Here is a 23,526-nt window from a genome sequence, read left to right on the forward strand (position 1 = left end):
TTTGTTATAGTTGTTATGTAATTGAACATAAAATATTCCGGTAATGAATATATGACTTCTTGTTGAAGAACATTTTCATTCCAATAATTATACTAATGAATTAAAAAAATATGAATATTAATGTACTTGATCATTTAGAAATCCATAAATGAACATATATTTGAAAAGATCAATATTTTTAGTAATTTGTGCTTCCATAAATCTTCTTTGCTCTTCTTCTATTGCCTCTAGCTTTTGTATTTTCAGGAAATAGCATCAATTGAGCAATGTACTGTATTCTCAGCTTCCTGATTTGGTTTATCCGTAATCCAAACAAATTACAATGTCAATATAATTATCAGTATGGTTTAGAATTTTCATCTCTAAATTTTAGTTTATGTTTCGATCACCTACCCGATATGAAACATTACTACAATATAAACCGTTTTTGTATATCAATATATACATATATATAAATATGCATAAACGTTATGTTGATATTACATGATTAATAAATGTTCAATTGGCATAACAAAGATGTACATTATGTTTTATATAAATGATCATTGTATCCAAATAAAATGAGCATATATAAATTTTTATATAGAATTTAGAGTATACGTGTTCACAAATCTATATAAAAATGATCATTATTTTTATATTATCTTACATAAACTTAAAGAATCTATATCAAAGTGTTATTCAAATAAATATTTTTGTATACTTAAAGGAACAACCATACATACACACACACACACACACACACACATATCAAAAGAATTTTAAGAATAACTTCATTTAAAAATGAACATATAGTCTATTATAAATGATCATTATACCTTGCAATTGCATACATATATTTTTCAACGGGACCGACCACTTTAAAAGTTTAGGATCAACTACATGAGATTTAGCTGATTGGCGCTCTTTTTGTATTTTATCCAATATTGATTGAATAAGAATATCATCGTCATCTCTATTCATACACAATTTTTTTAAAAGAATAAAATCAATTAACAATTACAAACTCCATAATGTAAGTGACTAATTAAATAAACACTTTCAAATCATGTAGATTACACACTTACATGTCTCCTGAATCATCTTCCTTACTCTCGATCTAGAAGATCATATATGCATACTGAAATGAACCAATACAAACATGTATTTAAAAATGAACGTTACTTTATATATAAATGAACATTTAGAATTTCATATATGATCAAATTATTTAAGAGGAATGAAACTTTATAATTTAGGCCGCATATAAACAAAACTACATACTAAAATGAATATTTTTGAATTTTATAAATGAATATTATCTTTCAATTATGTTACATGAACCTAAAGAATCTATATCGAAGTGTTAGTGAAATGAACATTTTTGTATACTTAAATGAACAATCATAGACATATATATATATATATATATATATATATATATATATATATATATATATATATATATATATATATATATATATATATTTGTCAAAAGAATTTCAAAAAAAAATATCATGTCAAAATGAACATATAATATATCATTATAAATGATTATTATACCTTGCAATTGCAGACATGTCTTTTTCAATAAGGACACTTGTTATTATATCTTTTAAGAGTTGAGGATCAATTGTATTTTTATTCACTCTTGATTGAATAGGACTATCATCGTCATCATTTTTATACACATTTTTTTTAAAATAAAAAAAATCAATTAAGAATTATATAGCTCCTTAATGTAAGTGGCAATATGTGATTTATTTTTAAACATTTTTAAAAATAGAATAATCAAAGGTTTATGATGAATGAACGATATGTGATTTATTTTTGAACATATTTTGACATGTGAATGAACATACATTAATATATGTGTGAATATACAAATGTCCAAATGAACTTCTATATATCAAATTCAAATAAGCATCTATCAATATTAGAGCTAAAAATGTATATAATATAATATTCAAATGACGCTCATGAGTATATAATTTAATATTTAGTTAAACATGTATTATTATAGTCTATGTGGAATATGAGAATGAACTTGTACGTATTTACATTCAAATAACCATATGTTTAAATACCAGTAAACATTCATTAATATGTAAAGATCATAAACAAAAATTAGGGTAATCTTCTCTCAAGAATGAACCCTAGTAGATGTAAGGTAAAAATGTAAATGATCATATACTAATATCATAATGAACATCTATCAAAATGAAATTGAACATTTGTTCAGCAACCGTCTTTTCTGACGGAACCTTCGAAGCGTTCTTCTCTGTTTCGTTTCTACAAAAATACCACCAAATATAGTAGATTGTAATCTATTTTCCACAAAAATAAGTGTAATCATAGTAGATTTTGTTTTAGAATATCAAAACACAAATTAAAATATATATAAATTCTAGGGTTTACACTCAAAATTCTACTAAAATGAACAAATTCTTACTCTTCTTTTATGGAATCTAGTTGCAATTGAAGAACTTTATCTCGAATGTTAGACATATTTAGATTTTTTAATGCAATTTGCAGTAATTTTGAAGCAATTTGTAGTGAATTTCTTGCAAGTTTTTGGTTATGATGAGAGAGAATTTGTCGAAAATGGATTTGAAATGATGTTTTTGATTTTTTTTTTTTTAAATTTTTTTTAAAAGTTAGTGGGGGGGGGGGGGGGGGTAAGTGCAGCCGTGCAGGTTGTATGGTTAGTGGGGTGTGGTAAGGGTTTTATTGTAATTTCAGGGAGGGGGTAGGCATTAATGGCTAAAGGGGGGTGTAGTGAATAGGAATTAAGGACATATAATTTCCAGCCGAAAGCATGGCCCAACCTGAGAAATGACCTAGTTTCCCCCAGCCCAGCCCAAACCCACCTAATGATCATCTTTCCTATATACTTCCTTTGTTTCTATTTACTTGAATTATAGCCTTGGGCACAATATTAAAGGAGAGGAGAGATAAATTGTAGTTTTGTAGCCCTCGTTGCACATAACTTACCTTATTACCCCTAAAAATTGTCCCCATGTGCACTTTTTGAGGGCAATTTAGAGAATATATCCACCAAAAACTTACCACATAGTATGGGTCTTAATATGACATTTCCATTTAAGGAATATTAGTCAAGTAAATTGAAACGGAGGAAGTATAACCTTAAGGTCCATAACTACTTTTCTAATTTTTTGAGGGTAATATAATTTCATCCAAAAATAAATATGAAACGTTTGAGTGACCAAGGTAAGGGTAAAAAAATTAATTCTGTGTGTTTAGGAATTCTAATATCAACTTCCCACAATTTTTTATTATGTTAATTAGACAACCACTCAATATTTAATTTCCCACAGATCTGTATTCCACAATCCACCCATGATTCAAGTACAACCAAACAATGCCTAGATGACTTACCTTTAAAAATACCAAATGTAGGGACACAAGCCATTGGTAAAGATTAAAATTAATTAAAAATATTACAAGTATATAAAAAATAAAATAAAAAATAAAAAGAAAAAGTTACAGGAGAAAGGAACCTTCAGAATTCTAAAGGTAAAATAAATAATCCCTGTATTGGAAGTACCCTCTAAGATGTGCCAGAAGGATGTTAATTCAAGTGTGATCACAAAGGAATAGTTAAAGTTTGCAGCACAGCCCACATACTAAACTTATTCTTAAACACGACAGCTAATTGCTCATACATTTTCAAACCTGCCAAAAGAGAGACGGGGCAGTTCACATTGAAGCTGGAAGGTAACAGGCTAGGGGCATGGTCACATTGAAGCTGGAGCTGGTAACAGGCTAGCACATGATCACGCTGTAGTAGGAACTGATAATAAGCCATTGTGACGAAGAAGTGGTTCTGGAGATGGCTCACGCCCACGAAATTCTACAAACACCTGTCAGGAAGATAACCAAAAGAATTGTAGGTACAATTTTGCACAAGGATTAAAGAATGAGCTAAAACAAAGAACAAAAGAAGTTTGAGATCCTTGTCATAAATGCATCTTTACCTCCAAAGGTGCTTTGCCACCACCAAGAGCAAGAATTGTTTCTCGGAATCTGCGTCCAGTTTCTACGACGGCCTGATGAATCAAAGATTCATGAAGTAATAGTAACACATTTTTGTCACAAGACCCAACACTCAAATAATTAAACATCAAATTTAACAAAAATCCAGTCAAAATTGATCCAATCTTAAATAGCAAATCTATAACACAAGAATAGACACGAGAGCAATTTAGCTCAATGAATTTCACCAGACATTAAATTATAAAACGAAGAGAAAAAAAGGGCACCAATCTAATAATTACTTCTCATTTCAAGATTTCGTACCTTATCATCGTCCAATCCAGCATCCTCAAATGCTGAGAAAGCATCAGCAGATAATACTTCAGCCCACTGAAATACACACAGAATTAACTCTAGTTTAGTTTAGCTGAAAAATCAATAGCAAAGTAGAGCAAATATCAACATATACTGGCATGATGAAAACAGTATGAGCTATATCAACCGAACAATGTATATAAACTTGTAATTCAGAGTACTTCCCAATCAATACTAACAAGGACTGTGGATTTAAATCAGCATGGAATAATAAGGAATTTCAATTAGATAGTTTAGGATAAAATTGGAAACCCCACTCCTTGCAAAACATACCATAGCAAACTTTCACATGTAAAGTGTGTTTATCAACTTTGATCAATAGTAATCCAAAAAGTAAACACTGACATGATTTTATGTATCTAAACTACTACCTCCGTTACATGTTTTGTGCAACATTTTCTAAAAAAGGATGCTACACATTATGTACAACAAAATAAAACTTTCCTATTTTAGTAAACTTTTTAAACTAAAATTACCAAACACCCTTACTAAAATTCAATTAGCACATTAAAGCAAATATTATTAAGTTATTAATAACTCAAATTAACCTAATGATTTTGACCTAATTCAACCCCAAACTAATCGGATTCATCCTTCCAAAATCCAACCCCAATCAACCCCTGTACTTTCCTTCTTCACTTCTTTCTCTCCATCTCCTTCAACCATTACCTTCAATGGCAAACACCACCACCAGTCCATCACCACCTCGACCACCACCATCGTACCGATCTCCACACTATCTTCATCTACCTAGAAATTCACCCTCTCTTTGTTCATCTCCCCTAAAATTCAACCACCACCTTCGCCGGAAGTCACCGCCTCTGTCATGCTTGTCGCCGCCTCTACTCTCTCTCTCTCCCTCTTCCTTCTCCTTTTGTTTCATTCTTGTCACTAAAGCTCAAATTTGAAGATTTTATGGTTAAAATTGATGATAGAGATGGTAATGGTTTTTCATTTTTATTTTTAGGGTTAGTTTTTTTTAGAGGTGGAATTCATTGTGTTCGATTTTTCCGGTTGGAGGCGGTGGTTTTGGGGTGGGTACGACTATTTGGAGAGGGTAAGGTGGGTATTTCGAGGTGGGTACGCCGATTTTGAGATAGTGGGTGAGGTTTTTGGAAGGGTTTATTTGGTTATGGGAGGTTTCTTGGTGGTTTATGAGGTGTGGCACATGTCGGGACTCGGGATCTTGGTGGTGGTGTGCTAGGTCCGTGGCTAAGGTGGTTCTGTTTGGTGGAGTGGGCGCTGGGCGGTGCGCCGGGGGTGCGTGGGTGGCTCGATGGGACGACCTGGTGGTGGTGGTGGTGCTGGAGTAGGCGGTTTAGTGGCCTTGTGAGTGGTGGAGTGCATGGGTGCATGGTGTTTGTGGGATGAATTAATTTAGTGAATTGCTAAACACCGCCGTCCAAAATGATCACCACCGCCAAAATTTGGTGTGAGTGGACTACCATGCCCTTAGGGATTGTTCTCTTCAACTTATTTTCAGTTCAGTTCGGCTCCAATAAGTTCAGTTTAGTTTAGTTCTAATCTAAATTTCCTTCTTTCATAAAATTTTCAGTTCAGTTAAATTCAATTCAGCTCTCATAAGTTCAGTTCAACTTAATTCAGTCAATCCCATGCCTTTAAGGCCTATTCTCTTCAACTTATTTTCAGTTTGGTTCAATTCAGCTCCAATAAGTACAGTTCTTATTTTAATTTCCTTCTCTTACAAAAATTCAGTTTAGTTTAGTTCAATTCAGCTCTCATAAGTTCAGTTTAGCTTAATTCAGTCAATCAGTATAGGCCCTTACTATTTAACCACCTATTTTTCCTCCCCGGCGACCCACCACCCCTTGCGACCGTTGACAACCACCACTACCTCTAACGACCCACCATATCCCCTCAATGACAAGCCACCACCTTCCCTCGTCGACAGGAAGGTGATGGTTTTTTTTATATCCGGCAATCACGGTAACCGGAGCCTATCTTTAGTGGTGACCGTTGCCAATTAAGATGGTGGTATCAAGGTGTTAGTGATTACTGATTAGTGGCAAGAATGAAGATAGTGGTGGAGTACTAAGGGCATGGTTGTCTACTTGTCCATTCACACTAAATGTTGGCACTTTTGATCATTTTTGTAGGTGGTATTTAACACCCCCCTTAATTAATCATCAATTTCTCTCTTTACCCCAATCACATGCCCACACTTTGTTAATTGTGCTTTTTTATTTTTTTCTTGGGAAATGTGCACACCTCTTTGTTACACAAAACATGTAACAGAGGTAGTATATATATTGGATTTGTGTTTAAAAAAAGTTTCTTGACATGTTATTTCTACAGGTTATCTGTCGTATTACACATGTTACAAATGTTCAAAGATCAACCTCAGATATACATGTCAACTGTCAACCTCCAATGATTCACAAATCAAGGACATGATTGATTCTACAACTCAATTAGTTGAATGAATCACAGTTTCTTGGTCACCAAGCAAGTGACTCTCAACTAATTTTCTCAAAGTAGCTCATAAAACAAAATACAAAACATGAAAAAAAAAAAAAAACAATATTTGAAGAAAAAGACAATATAAAATAGTATCCTTATTTTCCAAATCAATATAGAATCTTCTTAATATTAGTCATAAACTGAATTTATATTATCACACTAAAATAAAAATATACTTGTATTATTTTTGAAGCTTTTTCTTCGGAACAATTTAAATAGGAATCCAAAGTTTATCTTGACACATGTACAGAAAAGAGTAAAAAACTCACACAATACATATTTTTCCCTACGACAAAGGTGAATACACTTTAATCTTCACATCACCATTGTGCAAAGCTCAACTCAGGTAGCTTGGTCGAGTCGTTGATGTGATATATATATAGAGAACATCATCATTCTGCCAAACCATCAGACTTAACAAGCAAAAGTAGTCTTATAAAATGGGTTTTAGGTGATAAGTTGTTTAATCGTCAAATTTTTCAAAAAGAGGATGTAATCTTGCATGTATTAAGCGGAAGTATATAAGAAAAACCACTATAAGGGAACTTCTAAGGTGAAGTGAAACATTGGAGTTCCCTTTTTAATCCTTAACTGATATCATGAAGAAATTTTACTTTATTTTTTTTTTTTTTTTTTTTTGGGTAGGAATAAACAAAAGGGTTTAAAAAAGTACAACACAAGATCTTCCTATATACTTCCTCCGTTTATTTTAATTGAAACGTTTGGTTTTGGCACACAAATTGAGAAGTGAGAGAAAAAAAGATACACAAATAACCTTACATTACAAGTTAATTCGACACCCAACTACATTGCCTTCCCATACAACTACCCATCTCCACAACTAAAAACATGGTACCACACCTCCCCTTCCTCCACTTCTTACCCCACTACCATCTTCGCACCCACCAAACCTCATATTTTTTGGCTCTTTTTACTTCGAGAAACCTTTGGCCAAGGAGAAGCGAACATATTTTACATTCAAACGGCATATCCCAACATACACAAAACCCAATTAAAGATAAAGTCTAAAATATTTATCTTCAATGGAGGTTTCTATGGCGACATCCTCATCATAATCTTATAGTTCTCAAATCCATAGCTCAAAACAGACATGGAGGATAAGAGATGGCTGAGAAGACCCCATAAAGCCAAATTGATTATAAGAACCACTCTCAATTTTACCATTTCAAAGATCCTTGTATACAATCCAAAAAGAACGGAGGGGAATCAGATGACAGAGAAATCCGTAGGTAGAGAAGTTAAAATATGGAATTGTGGTGGCTGTAAGGGAAGGTAGAGAAATTAAAAAGATGCCCATGGTGGTGCTCGTGACAGAGATGGGTTATAGAAGAGAGATGAGAGAGAGTGGGTCTAATATGGAGAGGGGAGAAAGGGGTAAAATTGACATTTAACAATACAAAGCTTACCTAAAATAGAAACATGTCAACTAAAAAAACTTCCCAAAACTGAATATGCTTCAACAAATAAAAAACGGAGGAAGTACAAGATTAAGGTTAATCCACCAAAACGGTATATATAATACTTGCAAGATATAAAAAATACGACTGAATAGCAATAACAAGGAGTATTACATAACATTTGATCAAGCATTGTAAGTAATAGTTAAACTTCTAACAAATTTTGATGTTTCTTTTGGTTTCAAGAATGGAAGACAATGTCTAAGATAGGACCATCCGCATTCCATAAGCTACTTATAAATATGTCAACTGTGTAAATCTATAATATTATCTTTACTTTTATCAAATATTACTGGGCATCATTGGTTTATTTTACTCACCCTAATCAAAATATTTCCTATAGAGTCGTTGATTCTTCTAACGCCTTTCAAAATAAAAAAAAGAGCGTACTATAAATTGTCATATATGCTTATTTTTATGCAAGCATCATGTTCATATGAACAAATATTGTCATATGGGATTTTTCTTTATTATGCAATTTGAAAAGTGCTAAACAAGTGTGAACAAACAGAGTGAATACAACACTTTGCCCAATGCTTAGAAATGGGAAGATTACCTTGTAACTGTAGTATCCAGCAGCATATCCACCTATCAGCCAAAAGAAAAATTTTAGTTAAATGATTAACATTCCACCAGACCACACTGACATTTCACGGAACAGATATGAACCTGCAAATATATGGCTGAAACCGCAGAGGAATCGATCTTCAGGTAAAGGTGGAATAACTTGTGTTCTCTTGCTAATTCTCTGATCAACATCATAAATGGATTCTGAGCCTCCAGGAATATACCGTGTATGCAACTCCAAATCCAATGAAGCAAACCTTAACTGAACATGAAAACATAGCATTCTTAAAAATGATAAATTCTCAACTTCGATTAATTGCTTTAGACAATTGACAGCTAAATCAAATAGTGAGCCCTTGTCACAAAGACTGGAAATAAAGATACGCAATAAACCAGAATTATTCAAACTCAGAATCAATAACTATAAAATAAAAGAAAAACCAGAAATGACACGTTCTTTTTATCATTGATAAGAAAAATCTGTCAAGTTGTTGCATTTGAAATTTTTTACTTAATTCGTTTGTTCACCTTTTCTAATCACTTTCTCAAATATAGCACCAAAAATATGCATTGCAAGTATATAAAAAACAGAAAAAGATTTATAAATTAAGAAAATATTACTCCAATGTCCATTTGTCTCTTAATTACGTGTCTGTATTCCTTTTAGGGGAGCACAAAATATTTTACCTATTTGAGAATCTATTCAAATGTTGTACCTTTTGACAATATAGTCCATTTGTCTCTTAAGTGGGTATGGTTAAAATAAAAAGTTTGAAAAAGTAAGAGAGAGAAGGTGCTTTTTTGGGTGGGAGGTATTGCAGGAGACCAGCCCAGACCATTGGTGTGCTTCACATATGCTTGGAGAAGGCCAAACAGAAGCCTGATGATGGAATATGAGCTGGACAGATTGGCTGGAAGTTAGTTACAGGGAGGGGTAAATCAGTAATTCAGGAGAATAAGTTTGTTAGTCCTTGTTTTGTGTGCTGAGTTTGTTATTAACAGCTTGCTAGTTTGTTTTGGGTATTTAAGAAGGGAATTGTAATGGGGAGAGGTATCTAGAAAATCATTGTGGAAGTTATTCCTTGGAGAGCATCCTTTCCTCTCGAAAGAAGGGAGTTGTTTTGTGGTTTCACTGACTTGCAATACAATCTATCTTTGGTGTGGCTATTTTCTTATTTTCTGCTTGGTTTACTCTGTTTTTCTGATCCAATCTCTACTTCTCTAGCATACTTTAGGACCCTTTCATGCACAAATGTAAGTAAGATTATTTATTACTTTAATGTAAAGAAAAAAAAATACAAAAAGGGGAAGTTTTTTTCCTCCTAACAAAGATACATAAATGAAAAAAGAAAAACTAATCAAATTCTACCGTGGCCCTAAAAGTACTTCACACTACTCCTATATTTTATCTTTGGTACCCCCTTACCCCACAACATGTACACCTTGCCACTTATCTTCCCTAACTCTTTAACCTTAAACTCAATTCACTTTATTTTTTACACTCTTTCTCGCTTTATCATCTTTTCTTACCCTAATATTCATATTAACCATATCAATTTAATACTTTCCTCATATCAGAGATAAAATTATAACAATTAATTTGTGTGCTTGCTTAGTCAAATACTTTCCTTAGTGGTGTGTTGCAAGAGAAAGGATTATGAAAGAAAAGGCATATCAGCATATCAGGAGGTTTATGAAAAGCTTGATTCCAAGGAGGGAGAAAGGATCATTTATAAGATGGCAAAGAGAAGACAAGAGGCAAGGAAGGATATTGGCATGGTGAAGTGTGTCAAAGATAAGAACCAAATGGTCCTAGTGCAAGAGGAGGGCATCAAGGACAGGTGGAAGGGGTACTTCGATGAATTATTTAATGGAAGTAATGGAGTTGTGATAGGAGATACCTCTATGAGTGATGAAGAAATCAACATGGAGTATGTGCGAAGGATTAGGAGAGTAGAGGTGGAGATTGCACTGAGGAAGATGAAACCTAAGAAGGCGGTTGGCCCTGATGGGGTACCGATAGAGGTGTGGAGGTGTTTGGGTAAGATTGGTATTGATTGGTTAACAAACCTTTTCAACAAGATATGGACGGCTACAAGGATCCCACAAGATTGGAGGAAGAGCACCTTGGTCCCGGTTTATAAAAACAAAGGAGACGCTCAAGATTGTTCTAACTATCGAGGAATTAAGCTTATGAGCCATACTATGAAGTTGTGGGAAAGGGTGATTGAACAAAGGTTGAGGGCATGCACAAGCATTTCAGATAACCAATTTGGTTTTATGCCTGGGAGATCTACTATGGAGGCAATCCATTTGATAAGACAAATGATGGAGTTTTATAGGGTAAAGAAGAAAGATCTTCATATGGTCTTTATTGATTTAGAGAAGGCATATGACAAGGTGCCAAGAGAGATACTTTGGTGGGCAATGTTGAAGAAAGGTATCCCACGAAGGTATGTAGACCTAGTTAAGGATATGTATCGGGATGTGTCAACAAATGTGAGGACATGCGGAGGGTTGACAAAAGATTTCCCTATTACAATCGGATTGCATCAAGGGTCTGCATTAAGCCCTTTTCTTTTTGCAACGGTTCTAGATGAATTAACTAGACCAATTCAAGATGAGGTTCCATGGTGTATGCTGTTCGCAGATGATATCGTTTTGGTGGATGAGACTAAGGATGGGGTTAATGTCAAGTTGGAGCAATGGAGGCAAAGGTTGGAATCTAGAGGGTTTAAGCTAAGTCGGAGTAAGACTGAATATTTGGTATGTCGTTTTGGCACTCAGAGGGGGACAAGCAATGAAGTGGTGAGTTTGGATGGAAAGGATTTGACCATGAGTGAATGTTTTAAGTACCTAGGGTCGATCATCCAGAAGAATGGTGACATTGATCAAGACGTGACCCACAGGATTAAGTCAGGGTGGCTTAAATGGAGAGCGGCCACGGGAGTGTTATGCGACCGCAGCATTCCCTTAAAGTTGAAGGGAAAATTCTACAGGACTGCCATAAGACCAGTGTTGCTCTATGGTACAGAATGTTGGGCTTCTAAGAAAGAGCATATTAAAAAGATGGAGGTTACGGAAATGCGCATGTTAAGGTGGATGTGTGGAAACACTTTAAGAGATAGAATCAGAAATGAGGTTATTCGCAAGAAAGTAGGTGTGGCGGGCATTGTAGATAAATTAAGGGAAAATCGTCTGCGTTGGTTTGGACATGTAAGACGGAGACCCGAGGGTGCACCGGTGCGAAGAGTGGAAGAGTGGGACCATGGAGGGATTAAACGAGGAAGAGGGAGACCAAAGATGACTTGGTTGGAAGGAGTGAGGAAGGATATGAAGTGCATGGATTTACGTGAGGATGAAGTTTTGGATCGTAAGGGATGGAGGAGAAAGATTTATGTTGATGACTACACGGAATAATCAAATTTGGTTCATGTTAGCCGACCCCACTTTTGGGATTAAGGCTTTGATTGATTGATTGATTGATTGATTGAGTGGTGTGTTGCAAGAAAATAATAATTGAAGAAGTATAATTATTAAATTTTTTATATCCAAAAGATATCATTATATTGGCCAAATGCAATTGCTTTAGATTGAACATGTATTCCTTTATTTTAAATTACTGAAAATCATTCATGTCCAAGCTATCAGTTTGCCCTACCAAAATATAATAAAAAGTTTATGTTATCCTTTATTTTTTCAATACTTTCAAGCCTTTTTCTTATACTTCCTCAAAACTTCCATTTCTTGTTCCTCAAATTAAGAAATAGCATATTGATTGCAACTACAATGAGTTAAAAAGTTTGGTTTCACAACATACCAATATTAAACTATGGAGAGGCATAGAAGAGAAAAGATGGGTGGGACCAAGTAGATTATCAATGAGGATAACCCGTCAAATCACATTCCCTTCCCTTATCTCCAAAATTTGTGTGCTATTCTATTTGCTTTAGTGCCAAATCTTTTGAACCGCACTAACAAGACCACACTAATAATGTTCCCATCACTTTATTTCTACTATCGCTTTTTATCCACCGTTTTATTACACCCACGCATATACTTGCTCCCAAATTAACCATTCTCCTACACCCGCTCACTTTGCTTTGCTATTTTTCTTTGTACCAAGCAACTTCAAATAGGCACATATGATGTTACTCAAGCATGATTACATTTTAGATATCCCAGTCTTAAACAGGTAGAGGCTTAAAATTTGCAAGAAATCAGCCCAAACCTGAAGTAAGCTTCACTCATGCTCGAAGAAGGTCCAAGATGAAGCCTGGAATTGGGTGATGAGCTGGAAGTTAGTTGCTGAAGTCAGCTCTAGAAGGGGTAGATTAGTAATTCTGGGTAGCTTGTTATTTGGTTGTTATTCTCCTAGCTTTGTGTGCTGAGTTGTTTTGTGATGAGTTTGTTAGCCATCCTTGTAAGTTGTAACAAATAGAGGAGTTGTAGTAAGGGGAAGGCATTAGAAATTTGCAACAGAAAAATTCCCTAGGAGTCTCAAAAGAAGGCAATTGGTTTGTGGGTTACTCTGACCTGCAATCCAATATATCAATTTTGGTGACTTAATTTCTCTGTTTTAAGAATTCTCTGTTTGATCTGATTTCTAGCAAAATTTTGAAGACCAAAATATCATCAAATTTGGAGATGAGTGTAGGAAAGACATTTATGAATATTATTGGCTCTTTTTTAGTTGCATAACCCATTCGATACAACCCTCCAAGCCTTCCCTAATTCAAAACAAATTCCAAAACCCCTCTACTGAAGCAAATGCCTCCCAACTCTCTTTTAATCCAGCACGTTATGAATAGGAACATCAGCTCCCAAATCACAACTTAATAGGTTAGTTCATTGTTAGTGGACCAACTCAACCAAAAGCTTAAGCTGATGGTTGAGGCCCAGGAATATGTTTTATACTCTATCACGCCCCCTCACACGAGAGCCCATGCTGTATCCACACTTCTAGCCCAACGGGCTCTCGTGTGAGGGGCGTGATAGAGTATAAAACATATTCCTGGGCCTCAACCATCAGCTTAAGCTTTTGGTTGAGTTGGTCCACTAACATTCATTACCAATCTAATAAGCTAGTCAAACCACTAATTTCTTTATCATATAAGGATTGTGCTGCAACTTACTTGTATGCACCTGATATACATGGAAGTTTCAAATTCCAGAAGTCCAATGTCAAAGCCTAAGGGCCTTTATAGCTATAATTAGAAATACCCAGAGGATAAAAACATCTCACCCAATCAAAGAAATCCATAGGGCGTTTGTGAAGAGAAGACTAGACTCAGTAGCTAAAAAGGCACAATTTACATTTCCTTCTGGGGAGTGGGATTAAAAGGGCAAGTCTATAGAACACTTACAGCAATTCTCAGTCACTTTGTACCCATAGGCCATAGCTAGACAATTTTCTAGGGAGTTATCCCCAACTTCTGTCACGTCAAGTAACTTAACTTTATTTCAAAACTGTTATAGCCTTCATACAAAAGGTGCAAATCCTTCAGTAACAGAGCTCAACCAAGAGAGAAATGCCAAAAAAAAAATGGAGTAAAGAAAGAGAAATCCATTCTCTTTGAAAGTTAGACTCAATAAATCACTTCACAAATTTGGAAATAAACTTAGATCTAGAACAGAAAAGAATTAAGCAAGTAATATACCACAGAGCAGCTCTTGAAAATCAGAATAAATCAAATAGGCTTTGCTAAAGAAGCAAAACTGACAAACTGATCATAATATATTAGTAATACTTGAAACATAAAAAGACAGAAACATAAACCAAAGCTAACCTGACGAAGGCTCAAAGAACCAGCACGGAAGGTCCTAGCTGCAAGGATTTTCTTGAAAACTTCTTCAGGAAGAGTCTCCCCAGTTTCATAGTGTTTTGCAATGCCCAACAAAGTGTCTCTGCAGCAACCCACAAGATTCTTAGCCAGGTTTAGGTTGTGATATTGGAAGCACATACTAAAGAAATCTGTCCAGAATTTACCTATGGTAGCACCAGTTCTCCATGAATTGAGAAGGAAGCTCAACCGCATCCCACTCAATACCTCGAATACCAGCTACAAGACCCTCATCCTGCCTGTAACCAAATTTTTGTTCCAATCTAATCAATATTTTACTAGACAACCTGGCACAAAGATTCGTATAGACATATAGTAGCTATAACCAAAACTCCAAACAACCTTAATATAAGCATAATACTCAGAAATAAACAAGAGAATTAGGGACATGCCTGGTAAGCATATGTTGAAGTGCATGACCAAATTCATGGAAAACAGTCTCAACCTGCAATATGAGTTCGAAGGAAAAACATTACTCCATTAAGCCAGCATCTAGTTATTATCTTACGGTCAACTACTACCTCCGAATTTATTTAGTGGACACCTTTCTCTTATCACGCTTGCCAACGCACTATTTTAACGATTAATATCTCTAATTCTCGACATAGTAAAATTATAAAAAGTGAATATTAATAAAATATACATTGAGACGATTTAAACAAGATCTCACTTGACTATGTTTATCGTAGCTATAAGTCATAGATACTAAGTCAAAGTGTACAACATGAGATAATGGCCAACCACACTAGCAGTTTTTCACCCTTAATTTGACCTATAATACTACATCAAGCCATATCTCAACCCTTTAACACATATTTAACCAAGCACGGCACCAATGGAATATCCTTTAAGGGGATGGCAAGGGCTTGCTCCCAACTCCTAGTTGGATAATATTCCTCCTCATTATAAAGGATAATTTACAAGAAAGAAGAGAAAAGGATTGAGAGCAATAAAAGGGGAGAAAAAGCAGAGTAGTAGGAAAATAAGAAATATTCAATGGCAAATTATATAACGATAATTTGCATCATTAGTTATTTATAGGCCGATGTGAGATTAATTGTTAATTGTGATGTAAGATAGAATTCGTATCAAATTATTTTTTAATTAATAGAAACACAATTTAAATTTGACAGTATACTATCGAATGTTAATTATAGTTTATAAACACTTTGTGAGTCAATTTATTACATTATAGAGATATAATTGTTACCTATTTGGTTTATACACAAAGGGAAAGTGAATATTACTTCCGCAGCAAGATTATTTGTGCTCTTTCCTAACAAAGGCAGTCAAAGACATACACGCGTACAAAACAAAATGGAAAATTCGATGGTAAGCTTATCGGGAATAATCAAATTAACGTCATCCAATTATTCCATGTGGAAGTCTCAAATGGAGGATATCCTTTATTGTGAGGATTTATATAAACCCGAGTAAGAAACTAAACCGGAAAGTAAAACAGAAGATGTATGGAAATTGGAGAATCGAAAGGCAGTCAGGTTCATACGACAACATATTAATCAAAGCATTTTTCAACATGTTGCTAATGATACCAATGCCTACAAGCTTTGGAAAAAGCTTAAGTTAATGTATGAGAGGAAGACAACTTTAAATAAAGCTACACTGGAGAGAAGGTTGGTTCATCTTCTATGCAAAGAAAATTAAAATATGGCAGAACACATGAATGAATTTCAAGGCATTGTTAATCACCTAACAAATGTTAGCATGACTATTGAAGATGAAGTCCAAGCCTTATTACTCCTTAGCTCATTACCTTGATAGTTGGGAAACTCTTGTAATAGCTTGTTCAATGAAGAAGCTAGAAGAAAAGACTTTGCCTACACAAATAATCAAACTAAAACATACATTGTTGAAAGTCGAGGGAGACCAATGTTTAGAGGCTCCCAAAGTCAAGATAAATCAGAGGTTCTCTTGCTTTTATTGTCATAAGGCAGGACATAAGCAAAGTGAAAGTCAAATTAGGAAGAGGGACATGCGATTAAAGAATGACAAGAGTAATGATAATGAAGACAAGAAAAATGTCACAGCTATGGTAATGAAGTTTATTTTGCAAGTTATGATTCATGTTATAACCTTACAAATGAAGATTGTAGCTCGATGATTGGGTGATTAATACGGGTGCTTCATATCATTTAACTGCAAACAAAGATTACTTCACATCTTACACTGGCAGCGACCTTGGCTTTGTGAGGTCGGGAAATAATGGGTCCTCTAAAATTATTGGTATTAGAGATGTTTGTTTGAAAACCAATGCAGGGTGCAAGTTAACATTACACGATGTCGGGCATGTTCCTTGTATAAGGCTGGATTTGATCTTAGCCGGAAAACTTGACGGAGGGTATGCAAATCACTTTTCGAATGGAAAGTGGAAGTTGTCGAGAGGCTCGATAATCAGTGCTCATGGAAAGAAGCAACAAACCCTTGATGTCACAAATGGGAAGCTCGAAGAATGTTCTACCGAGTTATGGCATAAGCGGCTTGGACATATGACACAAATGGGAAGCTCGAAGAATGTTCTACCGAGTTATGGCATAAGCGGCTTGGACATATGAGTGGAGAAGGGATTGTAAATCCTCACTCCAAAGAAACTCCTTCCTTTGAAGGATGTTCATTTGAAATCTTGTGTTGATTGCTTAGCTGGAAAACAACATAGAGTTTCATTTCGAAGAAATCCACCATCCAGAAGACCATGGGTTCATTTAAAGAATACTACAGGAAGTATGCGATAAAGCTTCAGAAAACTGTCCCAAAAACGCCTGAACAAAATGTTATTGCAGAGAGAATGAATCGTGCCATCACTGAAATGTTGTCTCACGCAAAATTACCCAAATCATTTTGGGGGAGGAAGTTAAAAATGCAGTTCATTTGATCAATCTTTCTCCTTTAGTTCCACTTGGTGAAGTTCCACAAATGATATGGTTAAGGAGAAAAGTAAATTATAAAAATTTGAAGGAATTTGGATGTATATCCTTTAATAATCTCTCGAGGGAGAAGAGATCAAAACTTGATAGCAAGACAAAACAATGTATTGTTCTTGGCTATCCTGAAACGTTCGTTATAGGTTATGGAGTCCTTCTGAAAGAAAGATTGTCAGGAGTAGAGATTTCGTCTTCTTTGAAGATCAAACAATTGAAGACATACAAAAATTGGGAAAGTCTACAACATCCCATGAAGAATTGCCTATAATTATGAATCTGGTTCCTTCCCCAGGTGTAGTTGATGATCACGGGGGAGAAGTAAACCAAGAAGATCATCCTCACATTGACAATTATGATGATAATCATGAGAATTTGGAACATATAACACAAGAAAATCAACCACCAACACCACTAGAGTTAAGAAGGTCTAATTAAGATAGACGACTTCCAGCACAATTTGCTTTGCTAGTGTTGACTATCAGTTGTTGACCGAAGGAGGAGAGAGAGCCAAGAGTCTTATGATGAGGCTCTAAGAGATATTCACCAAAAAGAGTGGATTAAAGCCATGCAAGATGAAATAAGATCCTTGCATGCGTGAGAATCATACACTTAATTTGGTACAGCTACCAAATGGTCGACAAGCACTCAAGAATAAGTCGGTGTTCATATTGAAGACCGAAGAAAATAATCCACAACCTAGATATAAAGCAAGGCTAGTTGTGAAGGGGTTTAGTTAAAAGAAAGGAATTGACTTTGAATAATTATTCTCACCGGTGGTGAAAATGTCGTCAATACGAGTTGTTCTCGACATTGCATGGAATTAGAGATTGAAAACTAAATGTGAAAACAACCTTCCTACATGGTTATTTGAAAGAAAAAATATATATGGAACAACCTGAAAGAAGTACAAACATGATATGTCGTTTGAATAAGAGCTTGTATGGTTTAAAACAAGCTCCGCGTCAATGGTCTCGAAAATTTGAATCCTGTATGAAGGATCATAAGTATAACAAGACGACATCGGATCATAATGTGTTCATTAAAAGATTTGCAAAGGGAGATTTTATTATTTTACTCCTCTATGTTTGATATGTTAATTATTGGTCGCAACACCAATAAAATCGCTAACTTGAAAAAGACGATGAATAAGTTCTTTGCCATGAAAGACTTAGGACCAGATACTAGGCATAAAAAAATAAGAAGTTATGGTTGTCACAGGAAAGATATATTGAGAAGCTAAATGTCGTACAAGTGAGAAAGAAAGAAATAAGATGAATAAGGTTCATATGCTGTTGGTAGTTAGATGTATGCTATGGTCTATTCAGTATGTGTTGTCACTAGGTTTCTGCAAGGAATCAGTATTTGAGGGAGGGGCACATTAGTCATAGCCTATTAGTAGTGTCTCGAGGAATAAGTTAGAGTTGGTTATGAGAGTTTTCTATATATAGGACTCATTAGGAGGGTTAATAATCATCCAGAAAATTATTGTTAAGCTTAGCTTAGTTTTGGGAGAGCTACTCTTCCTCTCGAATGAAGAGTAATTGTATTGTTAGATTACATTGATCTTCAATACAAATATCCATTCCTTAGCTTAAATTCTGCTTAATCATCTTCTTAAACTCTCCCTAATCTTTCTGACCTGAGCTAATTCCTAGCAGTTTCTTTAAGGTGTAAAATGGATTCTAAGGTATTTATGAGGCACGTCAAATATGTGCTTGTGCGAAAACCAGTATCGGGCTATATGATGACTTTTGCATGGGGGAGCTATATTGTGGTAGTCAAAATTACAAAAATGTGTTGCATTATAACAACGGAAGTCAAGTATATTGCTGGAAGCATGTAAGAGATATTGTGGATGAAGAATGTCCTACACGAGTTAGGAATTAAACAAGATAAGTATGCACTTTACAGTGATAGCCAAAAAGCTATTCATCTTCCTATTTTCCACGCCCATTCCAAACATATAAACATAAGGTATCATTGGATACAATAAGTCTTGGGAGCCAAGCTGTTGCATTTGGAAAAGATCCATACTGACAACAATGGTTCAGATATGATGACAACGATATTGACCATCGAGATAAAGCGACTCTATTTATAGTCTCCTAATAAGTCGGAAGGGGAGATTTGTTGGATAATATTCCTCCTTATTATTAGAGTTTGCTAAAGACAAATAAAGGATAATTTTACAAGAAAGAAGAGAAAAAGAATGAGAGGAATAAAAGAGGAGAAAAAAGAAGGAGAACAATAGGCAAATAAGAAATAATCAATGGCAAATTATATAACAATAATTTGCATCATTAGTTATTTAGATATAGGCTGATTATAAATATGTAATCAGATTAATTGTTAATTGTGAATTGAGATAGAATTTGTATCACATTATTTTTTGATAAACAGAAACAGAATTTAAATTTGAGAGTATACCATCAATTATTAGTTTATAGTTTATAAACACTTTATGAGTTAATTTATTATATTATAGAGATATAATTGTTACCTATTTTGTTTATACACAAAGGGAAAGTGAATATTATTTCCGCTGTAAGATTATTTGTGATCTTTCCCAACACTTCCCCCCCCCCCCCTCCTTACACCCAAAAAAAAACAAAAACAAAAAAAAAAAAAAACAAAAATTCTAGCCTTCCACCATATCCTCCATGCCCTTTATTTCAATTTGAATCGAACCCTTACAACCCTTAATGAATGGATTGTTTGAAGTGACATTAATACTCAAATCCAAATCCTTTCTTTTTGTATTGCTGTCAACAACCCTCCATTTCCAAAGATTTTTATACTTGATTATTTTCCTCTTGTTATGCCATGACTATATAAAAAGCTATGGCTTGTGTTACCAAATACCCCAACCTCCCCCACAAATCATGTAATGATACGCAATAATGGCATGCTGGAACATTTTTATGCTTGTTTAACATACATATAGGTAATTAACGTACCGAAGAGGCGAAGAGTACTGCATAATAAGTAATCCTGGCTAGCAGAGTGATTGAAACACCAGATCCATAGCCAGGTTTAGTACATGTTCTGAAATATTTGTGGATAACATCTTCATGCTGTTTTTTCTATACTGTAATAATTAGTAACTTCTATAGGATTAGATTAATTATTTTAAGTTATTTTAATTAATGTGGTTGTTTCTCCCTTCAAATTTTTTATTATATTTTCTACATTAGATTCTTTTTTTTATTATATTAAGGTAAATATTGTAAAAAGTTGACATTATAAAATTATATACCGGGATGAAATTACAAGACCCCACATGAGTATAATTTTTTAATATATAAATTACAACATGTATTTGTAGACGGGTGTGTGAAAAGTGTCAACTGCAAATAATTTATTTTTTTTACATGGATGTTAGTAGCTACATTAATGTTATCTTTTGATTAAATATTTAATCATGACACTAACTCCTTTATTTAGCAAAATGGTTAATATATGCACACCTTACCTAGACAGTTTACAATATGATGTACCACAAACTTGAATTGACTAAGGACGTTGAACTTACTTCACGGAATGTCATAAGGCTTGGCTTGTCGCCAAAAGGTGGAGTTTGATTGCAAACCATATGTGCAACAGGCAGCCTCACAGAGGAACCATCACGAGACAAAACACGACTTCGAGAAAAAACCTCATCCATCCACGCACCACCCCTTTTTTCTGAGGGACGAGAGTATGGATCAAAATAAAAGTATGATACAGGAGAACCTGAGGAATCCTTGACACAATAGAATGTAACATCTTTGTTCCACACCTATGAACAACGTATCGTTAGGATCCTTACAAGAGAACATATTGCATGTTACCAAGTACTGTAAAGATAAGCCTTACTGGAGCTAGACCATCAGCAGGTTCAATATCAATCCCAAATAACTTCTTTGCAAGGGAAAATAGGCCATCCATCACCTTTGGCAATGAAAAGTATGGACGTAGCTCCTCCTACAAAAACAAATTTGAAAACCATCATACATAATTGTGCCCCCTTTTATCCAATCAAAAGATGCCAGCCACCAAAGGTTACCCAAAAAAATAAAAATAAAAAAAGAATAATAATGCGTATAAATGCTCAAATCAATACAGCAGAATATATTTTCCAATAAAGATTGAAATACAACACCAGAATATAATATCAAAACAATATTTGAAGCAGTTCAATAACAGCTCAGAAGCCCCTTGTTGATAACCAAATCCACAATGAAAGTTCCAAAAGATAATGGTTGGTACACAGATTTATATGAAAATGGAAGTAATAAAACACACTCAAGGTCCAGTGCCTCACAATACAGAACAATTTAATTCAAGTTCTCATTACACACCATAGAGGACATAAGACAAATGAAGATATGAGAATGCCCACTTAGACACAAAAAAAAAAAAAAGAAGAAAAAAAAAAGAAAGAAAAAAAAAAAAAAAAAGAGAACACGGATAGAGATTCACAAGAAGAAGACAACCTCATTTATATCATACTTTGATTCACGAAGCCTTTCACTCCAAAAGCTAATATCCCAATGGGTCATGTGTTCAGCCTCAGCAGCACCCTGCTGCTTGGAGAAACCTTTTATGTCTTCCAGATCTGAAAAACCAACAAATGCGCTCTAATGTAGAATGAAATTATAGACAATCCCATAGTTTACTCCATAAGAAAATGAGAATGAAGATGTTCACGAAAGTTATCAAAGTGCCAGAAATTGCAGTAATATTTGAAGGACTGCATTTGAAAATACTTTATTTGAAGCTGAATACCAACAGGGCAGAAGTAAAAAATCCCTAAATCAACCAGCAACATTCTAGCCATCAAACAATTACTACAAGCATTTTATTATTACTTATAATTATTTACTCCAAGTTATAGTGTGGGACGTTCAATTATTTGCTAACAAAATCTTTTTTTATGGATCTTACACAAAAAATAAATAAGTAAACAAAATAACTCAAGACAGTTGGGACTACAACTCTCTTTTCATCTACTCTTCATTATCTATAATACCACATAGAAACTTCTTGTGCGAAAAATGTCATGTATGAGCTGCCATTAAACACAAACATCATTTTACCATAGAAAAAAAATTAAAAAACAAAAAAGGCCAACTCATCACTCGTGTAATTGTTGCTTAATTTTGATGATCACTATTTTTTTTCAAGAGTTGACATTGTTAGACAATTTTATACAATACACTAACCTAAAGAGGGGCATTATGGGTAGTCTAGTATTATTAGGCTAATAATCTTTAGTTTTATTAAATTAGAGAGAGGGAAAAGGAAAAGGCAGGCATATTTTTGAAGTGAATCCTTAGGAGAGTCTATTTTGAGAGTGGTGACCTAAAATCACTAATAAGGATTGGCAGCAAAACGTTGCTAGCTTGTACAAACCCCTGTTTTAAAAAATTTCAATCAAAGATTTGATCTAATCACTCTGTTTTCTGTGTTAATTGTGTATGTGAGTCCAGCAAGCTTGAGTCCATTGCATATTTTTTCTCTGTTAATACTTTCACACCAGCAATTTTCTGTCGAGTTACATGACTGATGTAGTTTAATGTTTTCTTCTCCTCCATCTTCACTTTTATCCACCTTCAACTCCCTTGAAATTATGTACATTAATAAGAAGTTGATACCCATCAAACTTATCATAATAACTTGCAATTCCACTACATGGATTTTTTAAAGTAAAAGTTATTAATTTAAAATTTTTAATATAAGACATGTTAAAAAGGAGGGGAAACAAGGAAAAATTGAAATGCGTTAATCTACAATCCTTAAAAAAAATAAAAAATAGAAAAAAAATAAAAATAAAATTAAAAAAAAAAAAAAAAGGTGAGAGTGAGAGAGATTAATAATTTCACTTTG

At 34.3% G+C, this 23,526-nt stretch overlaps 1 protein-coding gene across 1 annotated transcript in view; it reads right to left on the reverse strand.

The window, feature by feature from the left end:
* Window positions 1–3,396: 3,396 nt before the first annotated feature.
* Window positions 3,397–23,526, reverse strand: part of LOC145601259 (putative cytosolic oligopeptidase A) — a 29,530-nt gene continuing 9,400 nt past the window's right edge. The window contains exons 8-18 of the mRNA XM_081657233.1: window positions 22,134–22,255; window positions 21,514–21,621; window positions 21,191–21,436; window positions 15,108–15,164; window positions 14,866–14,954; window positions 14,666–14,783; window positions 8,979–9,138; window positions 8,866–8,897; window positions 4,300–4,365; window positions 3,978–4,049; window positions 3,397–3,863 (exon numbers count right to left, since the gene is read on the reverse strand). Of these exons, the coding sequence (XP_081513359.1) occupies window positions 3,777–3,863; window positions 3,978–4,049; window positions 4,300–4,365; window positions 8,866–8,897; window positions 8,979–9,138; window positions 14,666–14,783; window positions 14,866–14,954; window positions 15,108–15,164; window positions 21,191–21,436; window positions 21,514–21,621; window positions 22,134–22,255 (1,157 nt within the window). The 3' untranslated portion in view covers window positions 3,397–3,776. The remainder of the gene's footprint in view (window positions 3,864–3,977; window positions 4,050–4,299; window positions 4,366–8,865; window positions 8,898–8,978; window positions 9,139–14,665; window positions 14,784–14,865; window positions 14,955–15,107; window positions 15,165–21,190; window positions 21,437–21,513; window positions 21,622–22,133; window positions 22,256–23,526) is intronic.

The sequence above is a fragment of the Chenopodium album genome, chromosome 21, assembly GCF_948465745.1.
Source record: "Chenopodium album chromosome 21, dcCheAlbu1.1, whole genome shotgun sequence".
NCBI classification, from domain to species: domain Eukaryota; kingdom Viridiplantae; phylum Streptophyta; class Magnoliopsida; order Caryophyllales; family Amaranthaceae; genus Chenopodium; species Chenopodium album.